Source organism: Hypanus sabinus, chromosome 23 (genome assembly GCF_030144855.1).
Source record: "Hypanus sabinus isolate sHypSab1 chromosome 23, sHypSab1.hap1, whole genome shotgun sequence".
NCBI lineage: Eukaryota > Metazoa > Chordata > Chondrichthyes > Myliobatiformes > Dasyatidae > Hypanus > Hypanus sabinus.
This window is the reverse complement of record NC_082728.1, coordinates 58,851,178-58,866,947: the sequence shown is the minus strand read 5'-3', so window position 1 is coordinate 58,866,947 and position 15,770 is coordinate 58,851,178. Positions and strand designations below refer to the sequence as shown.

General features: G+C 46.6%; 1 protein-coding gene across 6 annotated transcripts in view; it reads right to left on the bottom strand.

Annotated features, from left to right (window-relative positions):
* itgb4 (integrin, beta 4) overlaps nt 1-12,789 on the bottom strand; it is a 161,602-nt gene extending 148,813 nt beyond the window's left edge. For 3 of the 6 annotated variants that reach the window (XM_059948935.1, XM_059948936.1, XM_059948940.1), the window contains exon 1: nt 12,454-12,583. In XM_059948935.1, the coding sequence (XP_059804918.1) occupies nt 12,454-12,555 (102 nt within the window). In that variant the 5' untranslated portion in view covers nt 12,556-12,583. Of the gene's footprint in view, nt 1-4,087; nt 4,158-10,933; nt 10,958-12,453; nt 12,584-12,672 lie in introns of those variants that run through there. The other 3 variants (XM_059948938.1, XM_059948937.1, XM_059948939.1) reach the window with 3 other exon arrangements.
* Nucleotides 12,790-15,770: the final 2,981 nt, after the last annotated feature.

Here is a 15,770-nt window from a genome sequence, read left to right as displayed (position 1 = left end):
GCTTTACCTAACTTGCGTTTATATTATTGGGCAGCCAATATACGTTGTGCTACCTTTTGGTCTTTTTTCCATGGCCAACCCGAGTGCCCTAATTGGGTGGCAATGGAGTTGAGCTCCACTAAAGATTTATCTATCTCTGCACTTCTTGGCTCTGTACACCCTAGTAGTTTGTCCAGATTAATAGCTAATCCTCTAGTTAGACACACTTTGCGTATATGGGCTCAGTTGAGGAAATTTTATGGTTTCCATGGTTTTTCCGTTTCTAGCCCTATCTTACATATCACCTTTTTTTACCTACTACGTATGACTCAGCATTCCATGATTGGTATAGGAAGGGCATTAGACATTTTGAAGATCTTTTTATTGATAATTGCTTCGCTTCTTTTCAACAGCTCTCTGCTAAGTTCAATCTGCCCAATGCTCATTTTTTTAGATATCTCCAAATTAGACACTTTATTACTCCTTTAATTCCTAACTTCCCTGAAATGCCTGAGAAAAATGTTATGGACTTATTTCTTTCCACTAATCCACTAGGTAAAGGTTTAATATCATTTATTTGAGATAAATTAGCAGCCTTACGACGGGCCCCTGTGGATAAAATTAAAATGGCATGGGAGCATGATTTAAATACCTCCTTATCTGATGAGACTTGGGACTCGATTCTTAAATCGGTTAATTCAACCTCTCTTTGTGCTCGCCATTGCCTTTCACAGTTTAAGATTATTCATATGTCTAAATCTAAATTATCTTGATTTTACCCTAACATTAGTCCGCTTTGTGATAAATGCAAAAGGGGCGAGGCCTCTCTCACTCATATGTACTGGTTTTGTCCTAGCTTGGAGAAATTTTGGAAAGATGTCTTCATAACGTTATCGTATATTCTGAATCACCACCTAGAACCAAACCCTTTAATTGCTTTGTTCGGTTTCTGGGGTGAGACAGATTTACGTCTGAGTTCGACTAAGTGTCGAATATTATCTTTTGTCTCTCTCCTGGCTAGACGTTTAATCCTCCTTAGATGGAGAGATGTTGCCCCGCCCACGCATGCTCAATGGCTTAATGATATTATGGCCTGCTTGGACCTTGAAAAAATTCAGTATTCAGTTCTCAATTCGGATTTAAAGTTCCATAAGGTCTGGGGACCTTTTATTGAGTACTTTCATAACCTTCCTCTTAACTAAGGTTTTTTTTCGGTCCCTTGCTTTCAGCTCCTTTTTTCTTTTGGTCGTAGGCATTATTATCTTCTGTTGCTAAGTGTATTTACAGCTTTGGGGGTTTGATTGTCCTGATTTATATTCTCTATATTGTGTTGTGGTTGGTCTGGAGTTTTTTTGTGTTGCAGGGCTTGGGGAGGATACTAATTTTACTTGTCTTCAATTTGGGTGCTTTTTCAATTATCTTTCTTTGTATCATATTATTATTGTATGTTTATTTTTGCACTGCATCAATGTTCATTTTGATCTGGGTGTTTTTTATCTGTAGTTATGTAGAAAATGTATAAAAAAACTAATAAAAAAAAGAAAGAAATTACCTAGGGTTACCTATAGCCTTCTATTTTTCTGAGCTCCATGTATCTGTCCAGGAGACTCTTAAAAGACCCTATCGTATCCGCCTCCACCACCGTCGCTGACAGCCCATTCCGCGCACTCACCATTCTCTGCAAAAAATACTTACCCCTGACATCTCCTCTGTACCTACTTCCAAGCACCTTAAAACTGTGTCCTTTCGTGCTAGCAATTTCAGCCCTGGGAAAAAGCCACTGACTATCCACATGATCAATGCCTCTCATCATCTTATACACCTCTATCAGGTCACCTCTCATCCTCCATCGCTCCAAGGAGAAAAGGCCGAGTTCACTCAACCTATTCTCATAAGGCATGCTCCCCAATCCAGGCAACATCCTTGTAAATCTCCTCTGCACCCTTTCTATGGTTTCTACATCCCTCCTGTAGTGAGGCAACCAGAACTGAGCACAGTACTCCAAGTGGTGTCTGACCAGGGTCCCATCCCTTCACTTTCTCATCCAGGTCATTTATAAAAATCACAGAGAGTAGGGGTCCCAGAACAGATCTCTGAGGCACTCCACTGGTCACCACCCTCCATGCAGAATATGACTCGTCTACAACAACTCTTTGCCTTCTGTGGGCAAGCCAGTTCTGGATCCACACAGCAATGTCCACTTGGATCCCATGACTCCTTACTTTCTCAATAAGCCTTGCATGGGGTACCTTATCAAATGCCTTGCTGAAATCCATGTACACTGCATCTACTGCTCTACCTTCATCAATGTGTTTAGTCACATCCTCAAAAAATTCAATCAGGCTTGTAAGGCATGACCTGCCCTTGACAAAGCCATGCTGACTATTCCTAATCAAATAATGCCTCGCCAAATGTTCATAAATCCTGCCTCTCAGGATCTTCTCCATCAACTTATCAACCACTGAAGTTGGGCAAGTTTCTTTCTTCAAAGGCACAATAGAGTCTGCGGTGCTGGAAATTTTAAGCACCACACACGAGATAAAAGTGCTGGAGGAAGCCAGCAGGTCTGGCAGATGTATGGAAGGGAGTGAATAGTTGGCCGGAAGCCCAGACAACCGAAGCTGGACTGTGCGTGTCTGTAGCTGTGCAGGTGCAAGATGAAGAACTGCTGCGAGTTCTTGCAGAAACCAGGCTCCATACACCATCAATCCACGGGCCACGACACTCTGGGACTTGGATAGGTTCCCATCATTATTTTGTGACTATGTAATTGCATGTGCCTTGTGCTGTGTGTGTGACTGTTGCTACTGTACTTTGCAGCTTGGCCTGGAACACTTTGTTTGCCTGTGTTTATTTCTATGGTTGAATGACACACTAGAACTGAACTTAGCTTTGACAGTTTATTTCCCTCCAAAGATGCTGCCTGAATTGCTGAGTTGCTCCAGCATTTTATGTGTTGTCAAGTTTCTTTCCACACTCTGCTGGGACTGAGGGTTCAGCCCAGGAGATGATCCTGGGGATCTCTGGCACAATAGGATCACACATCACAGATACATTCACATCTTCAGCCTGCCAGCTCCATGCCAACCATTACGTTCCCATCTGCTCTAACACATCATTTCTCAGCACTTGGTCGATAACCTACCAAGCCTGTCCAGTACTTGTCCGGTTACTTCACAACTGCTGTGAGAATCTCCTCCTCCACCACCACCACCCGCTCAGGCAAGGCAGTGCCGATTCCAACTGTCCACTGGGTGAAGAGCTGATCTTCGGATTCACTGTAAAACACTTATCCCTTGTCCTACGCCCATGCCCTCTAGTTTTGGCACACAGTCTGGTGTTCTCCAATGAGAAAGCAGCAGGCACCACCCTCCCCTCCCCATTGTGTGTGATGATTTCTGCTCCAGGACCTGTGACTCTGCTCGTTCACAGTTCCACCAGAAACAGAAGAAGTGAGAGGCTGAACACCTCATTTCTGTGTCTCCTCACAGTTTTGAAGGCTTTTCAGCCCATCAAATTTATCCTATCCCTTCACTAATTTTCCCTGTAACCTTTTTTCCTCACATTCCCGAAAACTCCTCTCACATTCTACCACTCCCCAACATATGGTAGCGTTTGGAAAAAAGAGGAGGAAATAGTGAAACTTGGGGAAAGCACACACGGTCACATGTAAACTCCACACAGACATCCGCGAAGATCAGGATCAAACCCAGGTCTCTGGCACTGAGACAATGGTTCTACAGTAACTGACTTCCACTAACAGCAAGAAAGATGCCACAATTGAGAGAAGACAATCCTAATCCACTCACACGCCAGTGTCTGGGGTTAGACAAGAACATGGAGACAAGGCAGACAATTGGCACTTAAGAAAATAAGACACAGGAGTAGAATTAGACCATTCGGCCCATCGAATCTGCTCCGCCATTAAAGCTGTCAGTGACTCCTCTAACATAAATAATTCCTTTAATGGCCCAGAATCTTCCTGAGCTTGGGAGGATTATCCTTAAAACAATCTCAAACATTTCCCAAGCAAAGCCTCGGATAACCATTCCTCACTGATGTCAGCAGAATACTGAATGATACAATGAAAGTAGAAACAGTAATGTACCTGTTAAGGAAAAATCACCCACAACACCCAGAGCTAAAGAGCACCCTAGGATGAAGACTTCCTCTGTTTCCTTCTTCCAGGTGCTGTACAAGGAGCAGCAGACAGACAGAGCTTTAGCACGTGAACAAGATGCCGCCTGCTTGAACTTATACCCTGGAGGACTCTGCTAGTCAGTGAGGAAGGGAATGTTAAATCAAAATCAGTTAGAGCAACCTGTATCCAGGTATGAGGGGCAGAGGGGGCATTAGTCCTCTGAAAAGCAAGTCAGGGAATTTAATGACATTAAAAGGAGGTGACAAATGAACTAAAAAGGCTCTGCTCAGTCTTCACCTTCACAATATCCAAAGAAGGTTTCAGAAATCCTGTAGTTGCAGTTGGAAAATGGAAGGCAAGGAGGAGCTCAGGAAAATTACAATGAGTAGATGAGCAAATTGGTGGAACTCTGGGCTGTTAACCCCTAACAGAGTTCACTCTCAGATCTTAGGAATAGGCCAATGAGATGGCACATATGTTGGTTTTCATTTTCCAGAGTTCTCTACTAGATGGACAAATGTGGTGGCATCCATTGGTCTCAAGAGACCAAGGATCTGCGCCTAGAGTTTCCAGGGCGCAGGCCTGGGCAGGGTTGTACAGGAGACCGGCAGTTGCCCAAGCTGCAGGGCTTCCCCTCTCCACGCCACCGATGTTGTCCAAGGGAAGGGCACTAGGACCCAAGCAGCTTGGCACCAGTGTCGTCGCAGAGCAATGTGTTGTTAAGTGCCTTGCTCAAGGACACAAACACGCTGCCTCAGCTGAGGCTCGAACCAGTGACCTTCAGGTTACTAGTCTGATGCCTTGCCCACTAGGCCATGCGTCAACACAAATGGACAAATGGTAAGCATTAATTAAGGGAGGAGACAAAGAGGAGTTCACGTAACATCTATCATACGGAAAATATCAGAAGTTTTTATTAGAGTTCATAGCAGGTCACAGAAAAAGTAAAAATAATTGGGCAAATGACTTGTGAAAGGGAAGTCATGTTGACCAGTAAGTTGAAGTGCTTTGAAGAAACACACACACAGTAGTTACAGAGAAACAGTGGATGCAGCGAACTTGGACTTCCAGAGGTATTTGATAAAAGGGCCACATCAAAGGTTATTGGAGAAACCAATGGAGGGGGCAACCTGGTGGCATGCAGAGCAAGTCACTGGCCAACATAAAGCAGAGAGCTGTTAGAAGCGGAGCTTTGCATGGCAAGTTGAAACAGTGCTGAGGGTATTCAATGAAAGCACTGTGGGTCCAGTTACTAAATTCGATGCTAAGAATTAGGCGGGAGAACTAAGTTGTTAAGACACAAGGAGGCTACAGAGGGATACAAATAGATTAGATGAGAAGGCAATGGGGAAAATGTGAAATTGTCCATTAACAATGTAATTATATAAACGCACTATTTAAATGATCAGAAATTGCAAAAGGATTTTGAGGGGCCTAGTGATTAACTCACCAAAGACTAAAGTGCAGTACAAGTAATTAGCAAAGCTATTTTTGTTGCCTGTTGTGGGGAGAACGAATATTAAAATGGGTAAATTATTGGTGAGACAAATACTGGAGTATTGAGCACAGTGCTGGTCCATTTATTTAAGGAAAGGTTGGAAAATGTGCTGGAAATGGTTCACAGGAGGTCCACCAGACTAATGGTTGGATTGTCTTTAAGGGAATGTTGGTCAGCCAACAGATCAATGTTTATGCCCAATATAGTTCAGTAGAATGAAAGGAAATTTGAATGAATCATAAAAGACCCCAGGGAATCTAGTAGGGTGAGCATGGAGACATTTCCTTCATGGAGAATCAAGATGCCGTGGGCCTGTTTCCCTTGCTTGGTGGGGAGACAGGCGATGAGACAGCAGCGTGGCCTCAGTTGAGGCGAAGGCTAGGCCTTAGGCCTCGGGGTTGCCTGTTGCTGCAGTCCAGGTGAGAAGACACTAGAGGTGGTGTGCTGGCATCCGTGCTCAGTTGGGAGCTGGCCTCTCTCATCAGTGCTGCCCTCCAGTGATTGACCTGTGGAACGACAGGCTGGATTGCTGGGAGCTGGACATCAATTTGTGTGTGGCTCAGAGACTTGGATCATACATGTGTTTTCTTGTGTAATAATGTTCCCTCTCCCTCTCCCTCTCTCTCACATGTATTTATGCATCTGAGCCCCAGGGAAACAGTGCCTCTTTTAACTATCCATGTATGGTTTGAATGATAATTAAACTTGATTTGATTTGCTTCGAATCATGGGCAAGCTGCAGAAACAAGACATATGGTCCTCTGTATCTGCTGCATCATTCACTGAGATCAAGACTAATCTTTGGCCTCAGCACCATGGTCCTGCCCAGTACTCTACAGATCCCAGCTTTGCATGAACCCAGTCACTATCTCCACAGCCCAGTAGGAGACCCAGCATTCAGAGAGCCCCCAGCAGCCTCACCCTGGGGAAAAACTCCTCACTGCAGAGTTTACAAAGTGTACATTTTCATGAGATTTCCTGTCATTTGCCCAGGCTCCAGACAGCACAGTCCCCATCTTCTCAGTCACAGATCTGCCACCCCCAGTAGCCTCCTGTACTCTTGTCTATAGCAAGAGCTTTCTTTTCGAGGTCAGATGACCAGGACTGTAGACAATGCTCCAGGTATAGGTTGCATATTAATGTAATGAGACTTCCTTACTGCTACCTTCAAACTCTCCCTGCTGCAGGGGACAGGCCATTTGCCCTCTGAACTACTTTGCTGATCCCTCTCAATGTTGCATTTCAAAGAGGTGGAAGGCAGCAGACTGCCAAAGCCAGCAGGGTCCCAGGTTCAGATCCGACCTCTGTGTGGAGCTTGCATGTACTTCCTGTGATGTGGGGATCTCTCCACACCCCAGGTCGGGAAGTTAAATTGGCCATTGTAAATTGCTCCTCGTGGGTGAGGGTTGATGGGAAAGTAGGGGAGAATGAAAGAAATGGGGTTAATGTGGGATTGGTGTAAATGGGTGGACAAGATGGGCAATCCTGTTCCTCTCTGTTATACACAGAGACATCTCTCAGAATTTACATTCTTCCATGTTGCCCATGGAAGTGGACAGCTTCACATTTCTCCACCTTAACCCTCTGACTCAGCTGATCTGTGTGGCCCTGAAGCCTCCCTAGTATTCCTCCAGGTTTATCACGCCAGCCTGTTCTGCTGTTCGACAGTCAGTGGCCAGACATGAGATGAGGGCCGTGTGCATTTGAAAGTTCTCTAAAGGGCGGTGAAAGCAGAATTCTTGACTATCTATGAGCAAGTGTGCTGAGAGAGACAAGGGGTGCTGAGGGAAATAGGAGAGGAGTTGGGTTCAAATCAGATGGAGCAGCTTCCTGTCACCTTGATTCATATCCATTTACTTATACAGTTCAGGGTAGGCTCTTTCAGCCTTTCAAGCCCCATCCTTCAGCAACCCCCCAATTTAACTATAGACTATTCACGGGACAATTTGCCATGACCAATTAATCTATCAACCTACCAGTCTTTGGAATATGGGAGGACCTCAAAGCACCAGCAGGAAGCCCGCATTGTCACGGGGCAGTGAGAGGAATCGAACTCAGGTTGCTGGTACTGGAAAGCGCTGCGCCTTCCACTACGCTGCCTTGCTGCCTTTATGTTAGCGCATGACCTGCTCATACTGGCGATACTGCTGTTACCCGGCAAACTACCAACACCTTCTGCTAGACCACAACCCCACCACTGAACGTTGTCTCCCAGCCACCAACTCTTTTCCTCTCTGGAGATCTTCACCACAGCTCCTCACCCTCCCCAAGCAGCTCTGTTCCAATGAGCTCACAACATCAACTTGTCTTAGACAATAGACAATAGGTGCAGAAGTAGACCATTCGGCCCCTCGAGTCTGCACCGCCATTCTGAGATCATGGCTGATCATTCACTATCAATACCCAGTCCCTGCCTTGTCCCCATATCCCTTGATTCCCCTATCCATCAGATATCTATCCAGCTCCTTCTTGAAAGCATCCAGAGAATTGGCCTCCACCGTCTTCCGAGGCAGTGCATTCCACACCTCCACAACTCTCTGGGAGAAGAAGTTCTTCCTCAACTCTGTTTTAAATAACTGACCTCTTATTCTCAATCCATGCCCTCTGGTACTGGACTCTCCCAACATCTGGAACATATTTCCTGCCTCAATCCTATCAAATCCTTTAATTATCTTAAACGTTTCAATCAGATCCCCTCTCAATCTCCTCAATTCCAGCGTGTACAAGCCCAATCTCTCCAATCTCTCTGCGTAAGACAGCCCTGCCATCCCAGGAATCAACCTAGTGAATCTACGCTGCACTTCCTCAATTGCCAGGATGTCCTTCCTTAACCCTGGAGACCAAAACTGTACACAATATTCCAGGTGTGGTCTCACCAGGGCCCCGTACAAATGCAGGGCCTTACTTCACCACCTCCTTCACCCTACTCCTCTCCCCAGTCCAGTCCGCTTCATGTATATCCACGACACTTTAGTTCCCTCATCCCAAATAGCTCACTTTACCCTCACATCCACCTCCACCCCACACCCGCACAGCCTGCGAGTCCTTCAGCACATGTCCAATTTTTGCCACCACGCTCCCTCCTGGCTGAATGAAGCCAAGTACAGAACGGGAACATATTGCCAAACTAAACTGATCTCTACCTCTTCATTTGCCTGTCTAAATGCCTCTGAAACATCCCTGGTGCATTAGCTTCCACCACCTCTCCTGGCAGAATGTTCTCCGCACCTATCACCCTTTGTAAAAAAAGTAAGTGCCTTGCAAGTCTCTAAACTCCCCGCCCCCCACCTTTGTTACCTGACATTTCCATCTTGGGAAAAAGACTCAACTATTTACCTCGCCTCTGCCTCTCAGAACTTTATCAGTTCTTTGAGGTTTCCTCTCAATCTCCAAAGCCCCAGAGAGAAAAATTCAGTCTCACGTTGAACAACTTTTTCTTCATCATTCCCTCACACCAGGTCAAAGGTGCGGCTCTGGGAAGTCACGTGGGCCAAGCTAAGCCTCGTCTGTCTTTTTGTGTTACAGGAGGAGGACAGGAACAGACCCTTCACACCACAATATTGTGCTAATTAGAGGATATTAAGCTACTGATGCCTAATTACACAAATCCCTTCTGTCTACACATGGTCCATATTTCTTCATACTCAGCACATTCATGTCCCCATCAAAGAGCCTCCATCACATCTGCTTCCATCAGCACCTCTTCCAGAGTCAATAGACAATAGGTGCAGAAGTAGACCATTCGGCCCCTCGAGTCTGCACCGCCATTCTGAGACCATGGCTGATCATTCACTATCAATACCCAGTCCCTGCCTTGTCCCCATATCCCTTGATTCCCCTATCCATCAGATATCTATCTACCTACCGTTCTGTGTAAAAACATTTACTCCACACATTTCAGCAATGGTCCATTTCAGTCTAACTCTGGCCTGGCCCTTTACACTGCTGACTATATCAGCAGCTGAACTCAAAGTTTCAACCCTGTACCCGCTCACTAATATGTACAGGTGCACACTGTAGAGGATTCTGACTGCTTGCACAGGGCTATTAAGGCTCCAATGCCCAAGGTTGCCAGAGGCTGCAGAGGGTCGTAGTTTCAGCCAGCTGCATCACAGGCACAACCTTCCCACTGTCCAGGACATCTCGAGAAGGCAACACCCATCACTACGGATCCTCACCATCTGGGATATGTCCTCTTCTCATTACTACCACCTGAAGACCTACATGCAACAATTCAGGGACAGCTTTTCTTCTGCCAATAGATTTCCGAACAGCCCATGATTACTATTCTGTTATTCTTCTTTTGCAGTATTTATTCAGTTTTGTAATTTATACTAACTTTATCCCTCTGCACTGTACTGTGTAAAGTTTCACATCACAACAGATCACCTCACTGGCAGTCCGAGAATAAAACCGATTCTGATTTTTGACTCTTCCCATTTACGATTTCTGTACCTCCAACTCAGGGGACAGTTAACAATGATTATCCAGTCCATAGCTATCTGGACTTGCACCCGGCTTCCTTCCATTCATCAGTGATCCTGAGGTTTACCTTACTCCTTAACTCCTACCTGCTCTCTGCTAGAATTATCGCTTCCCTACAATTTCTGTTTTCACCCCTTCTTACAGGCTGGAACAAGAATAAGGCCCCCTTGTTCTTACCTACTACTCCACCAGTGTCCACATAACCTTCTGTAAGCTCTGCCACCTTCAACAAGATTCCACTCACTGGACACATTTCACTGCCCTTCCTCTGGCATTCCCTCTGGTCCTGTCCTCCATCTTCAGCAAACACACCTTATCTATCGGCACTTCCACATTCAACCCCAGGAGAAGCCATTTTCCCACCTTCCATTCCTTCATACAATTTAGTGACTGCGCTCAGTTCGTTTCACTGATGTAGAGGAGATTGGGTGTCTGTTCTCCAGAATACTTCCGTTTAATCCAGACCGAGCTCCAGTTGCCTGACACTCTAATTCTGCATTCCCCTCGCATTCTGATCTCTCTGTTCTTGATATCTAACATTGCTGCAATGAAATGTAACGCAAGTTGTGAGGAACTTGTTACTGGACTGCACGTTCTCTGTAGCTTCTACACATTATTGTGATCTCCTACACTACCTCGAAGCACTCTGTAATCAATTGATCTGTACGAACAGTTTACAGACAAGCTTTTCACTGTACCTTTTTACATTAAACTAATTCACCCCCCAGGACTCAACATGAAGCTCTATAACCAACCTTTCTACTCACAGATAATCCACAGACTTTCCAGTTTGTGTCAGAACTGGCCCAATCTGAAGGTAGATTACTAACCTGAAACATTACTTTATTTCTCTCTTCACTGATGCTGTCTGGCTTGCCGAATATTTCCAGCGTTTTACAACTCCACCAGTTTTTCTGCACTCTCTTGATCAGAATTCATTCACCTTCTGCTGACATCTCCCGAGAGAAGCTGCACTGAACAAATCTTCACTCGCCCGGCTTGTCTGACGCAGCCACTTGTGTGTCATCCAGTCTCCACCCTCACTTTTCTCTATCCCTCCCCCTTCACTGCCAATTAAAACACATTAGATGTATAACTTCCCTCAGCTCGCAGACATCAACAGTTTCTCTCCTGATCAGCTGAACTTGAACTCCTGTGACATCCTGAGCATTACTTAACCATTAACCAATGTCACCAAGAGCCAGGGTTCCTGGCACCAGTGGCCCCCTTCCACCCAGCTAAAATGTTCTGTGGGCACAGCAGTTGTTTGTGCCCAGAAACCACAGCCAACTGAGCAGATGACAAAAATGATCAGAGAATGCTACAGCAGGAGTCCATCCTGTGGGTAATGTACTAATACCATCATCAGCCAACCAACCCAGGCCCTTGAGGGACAACTTTTCTTTACTTAAGGGGTGGTATCAGCTACCAGAGGAAGTGGCTGGGGCAGGTACAATAACAACTTTGAAAAGACAGTCATCGGTTTAGAAAAGTTTCAAAGTTCAAAGCAAATTTATTATCAAATACATTTATGTCACCACATACGAGGTTAATTTCTCAATAAATCCATAATAGAATAATAACTAGTAGGATCAATGAAAGACTGCAACAACTTGGCCATTCAACCAGCATGCAAAAGACAATGGTGCAAATACAGAAAGAAATAATAATAAATAAGGAATAAATGTTGAGAACATGAAACAAAGAGCGCTTGAAAGGGTGTCCATAGATTGCAGGAACATTTCATTGATGGAGCAAGTGAAGGTTTAGATGGCCAAACTAAGGCAAATTGGACTAGCTGGGAGAGGACATCTGGTTGGAATGGAGCAGATGGGCCGAAGGGCGTGTTTCCCTGCTATACAACTCTATGAACCAGGCGTCAGGCTTAGTTCACTCAAATGCATTCACACCACTGGTTCCTGGCGCTTGTCGCTTAAAGAACCTCATCCCCACCCCATTGCCTGAGCCCAGGAAAAGAGATCCCACACCCATTCCTCATCCCCTCTCTCCGACCTGAAAGTCCCTGCAGTCACAGGTTGAGTCGTAGTCCCGGTGTCATCCAGGACCTTACCCTCCGTGTTCCACGTGGTTGGGAGCGTTTCTCACCCACGGGGTGCCGTCAACACTCCGGGAAGGGGTATCCGGTCCCGGGGGGCACGGGTGAAGTTAATCGCCGACAATCCGCGCTGGGGTAGGATGCAGATCTTTCCCCCTCCACAACCTGGACCCGAGCAGTTCCTCTGCCCTCCACGGAGTCCAGGCTCCAAGAACTACACCCAAACCCCGGGAAGGTGTCTCCGCCCCACGGACCAAAACCCCCAAACCACTCGGCTCGCCTCCTCCTTCCTACCTTCCTCCGTCTGTGAATGCCGCCGACCCGGAGCGCAGGGGCTTTTCCATCTGTATTGCTCATGCTATAGAGCCGGCCCCCGACGCTGACGAACTCGGGCATCTCCGCACTTCACCTGCCCTTGTCGCCGCCTCCCTCCCTCCCCCCGCCCGCGGCCACAGCCAAAGTCCGGGCGGCTCCCAGGGAAGCCGACGGTTACCTGCGGGGAACAGTACTCACTTTCCCGAAAGAGAGACTGCGGAACGCTCGCCGAAACTCTGGGAAAGTTAGTCAACTCCCGGGACTAGGGTGCGGGCGAAGCAGCCCCTCCGCTCCACGGGGGGCAGATCCACGCCCCTCCCAGTGCCACACCCTCTGGTCGCTCCCCCCCCCCAGGAATATAACCTATAGGACTAAACTCACACACTCTTCGATGATAATCTACCGTGTGCGTCTACGTTCAGTTCTGATGAAAGGTCATAAGAGCCTAATAGAAGCAGAAGGAGATCATTCGGTCCCTCAATCTGTTGTAGGCCACAGTGGTTAATGGAGCACTCATGGCGACCTCCTCCGTTTCCTGCACCTGCTCTCAAGCCCCTTCTCTTTACAGAGGGGATAGAGTTCTCAGCTTTCACCCCCCACCACCACCAGCACAGTTACAGCAGCACTATCCACCTCCCCCTCCCTGCTTTCCATAGGGGCTACTCTCTCTGTGCCCCCCTGGCCAAACACTTGCTCCTCCCTCACAATCATTCAGATTGGGTAGCCACTTTGCTGATCACCTACACTCTGTCTGCCATGATCTCTGGCCACTTTAGCTCCATTCCAACACCAAGGTGCCTGTCCTCTGCCCCCTCCACTAAGGCCAAAATGTAAACTACAGGTTCAGCATCTCGTATTCCACCTGCAACTGCAACCCAATGCCATGCACATTGAATGAGAATGTGGGGGGTGAGCTGCTCGCTCCTGGTCTACTCAATACCTCCTTCACATGCCCCAGCCCACAATCACCCTGTTTCCCTCGTCTCCACCTGCCCATTACACGTACACTTCTCCCACTGTTCCCTACCTCACTCTCCACTCTCCTCTGCTATCCAAATTCCAACATGTTCAGTCATTCTTTGCCTCAATCTATTATTGGGGTGTGGATGGACATACAGCTCTACCAAAGGATGCTCCCTCCCTCCACTAATCAGCAGGTCACCCTTGGGCAAGGTGTAGTACCCCCCCCCCAATCAGGGACACGTAAAGCCAAGGGAGCAGGCGATGGATGGTCGCATGAGCAGCTGGTGCAAATCTGCATATCATTAGCCCTGGTTATGCCACCACTGACACCAGGCAGACAATCTCGAAAGGGTATTGATAATGGCTGGGGTCACCCATCTTGTAAAGATCGATGGCAAACTGCTTCTGTAGAAAAATTACCAAGAAGAATCAGCCATGATGACCTACATCAGACAACAAGGCAGATAATGAACAAATGAATCTATTGCCTCCCAGTCTCCATCACTATTCCCACTCTCCCTCCCTTCATCTGCAAACCTATCACCTTTCAGCTCTCACTCTGTCCTCTCCCCTTACTTCTTTATACAGTCACCTTTTATCTTTCAGTTCGGATGAAAGGTCTCATCCTGAAATGTCAGCTGTCTGTTTCCTTGCACAGAAACTGTCCGCCCTTCTGAGCTCCTCCAGCAGCTCATTTTGCACTCCTGATGCCAGCACCTCCAATGTCTGCCCTTCATCATGGCTTATCTACATTTCCTGCACTGTCTCAGTTCCCCTGATATTCAGAGACCTGTTTGGTAAAAACTGAATTCTCACAGACCTTCCAAGGAGTCAGCACACCCTGGGTGGAGAAACGTTTCCCCACCTCAGGCCCGTTGAAACATTTTCTCTAGACAGCTCAGGCCAGGGAAACATCAACCAAGTGTAATACAGACAAAATGCTGGCAGAATTCTGCAAGTCACCAATCACTTATGGAGGAGAATAAAGAGTTGATGTTTCAGTCAGTGAATCTTCGTCAGGACTGAAAAGGATGGGGGCAGAAGCTTGAATAAGAAAGTGGGGGTGGGGGGGAATGAAAGGAGAATAAGCTGGCGGGTGATAGGTGAAGCCAGGTGAGGAGAAAGGTTGGGGGAATGGATATGAAGTAAGAAGCTTAGAAATGGTGGGTGAAGAGGTAAAGGGCTGAAGAAGAAGGAATCCAATAGGAGAGAACAGAGGACCATGGAAGAAGGGGAAGGGGGAGGGGCACCAGAGGGAGGTGGTGGGCAGGTAAAGGAAAGAGAACATTTGCTGGTGTATTGACCGATATCTTTAACTTCTTGCTTCGACAGTCTGAGGTATCCAGCTGCTTCACATATACCACTGCCTAAGAAGAACGTGGTAACCTGCCTCGATGACGATCATCCAGTAGCACTTACATCCAAGAAGATGAATTGCTTAGAGAGATTGGGAATTAAACACATCAACTCCTGCCTGAGAAGTGACTTGGATCCACTCCAGTTTGCCTACTGTGGATGCCATTTCTTTAGCTCTTCACTCAGCCCTGGAACATCTGGACAGCAAAGGTACATACTTCAGGGTGTTCTTCATTGACTCCAGCTTGGCATTCAATACTATCCTCTGCACAAAACTAATCACCCAGTTTCAAGACCTTGGCTTCAATACCTCCTTGTGCAATTGGAACCTCAATTTTCTCACTTGCAGACCCCAGTCAGTTCGGATTGGCAACATCTCCTCCATGATCTCCATTAGCACTGGTACACCACAAGGCTGTGTGCATAGACACTGCTCTACTTGCATTACACTTATGACTGCGTGTCTAAGTACAGCTCCAATACCATTTCTATTTTGCTGATGACACCATGATTGTTGGTGGAATCAAAGGTAGTGATGATTCAGCATATAGGAGGGAGATTGAAAATCTGGCTGAGTGGTGTCACAGTAACAACTTCTCAGTCAATGTGAACAAGACCATGGAGCTGATTATTGACCTCAGGAGAAGGAAACTGGAGGTCTGTAAGCCAGTCCTCATTGGGGGATCAGAGGTGGAGAGGATCAGGAACTTTAAATTCCCTGGTGTTATAATTTCAGAGGATTTTTCCTGGACCTAGCATGAAGAAAGCACAGCAGTATTTCTACTTCCTTAGAACTTTGTGAAGATTTGGCATGACATCTAAAACATATTGATCAGTTGTTTTAGAGCCTGGTATGGAAACATCAATGCCCTTGAATGGAAAATCCTACACTAAGTGGTGGATACAGCTCAGTCCATCACAGGTAAAGCCCTCATCTACGAGGAGTGCTGTCGCTGGGCAGCAGCATCCATCATCAT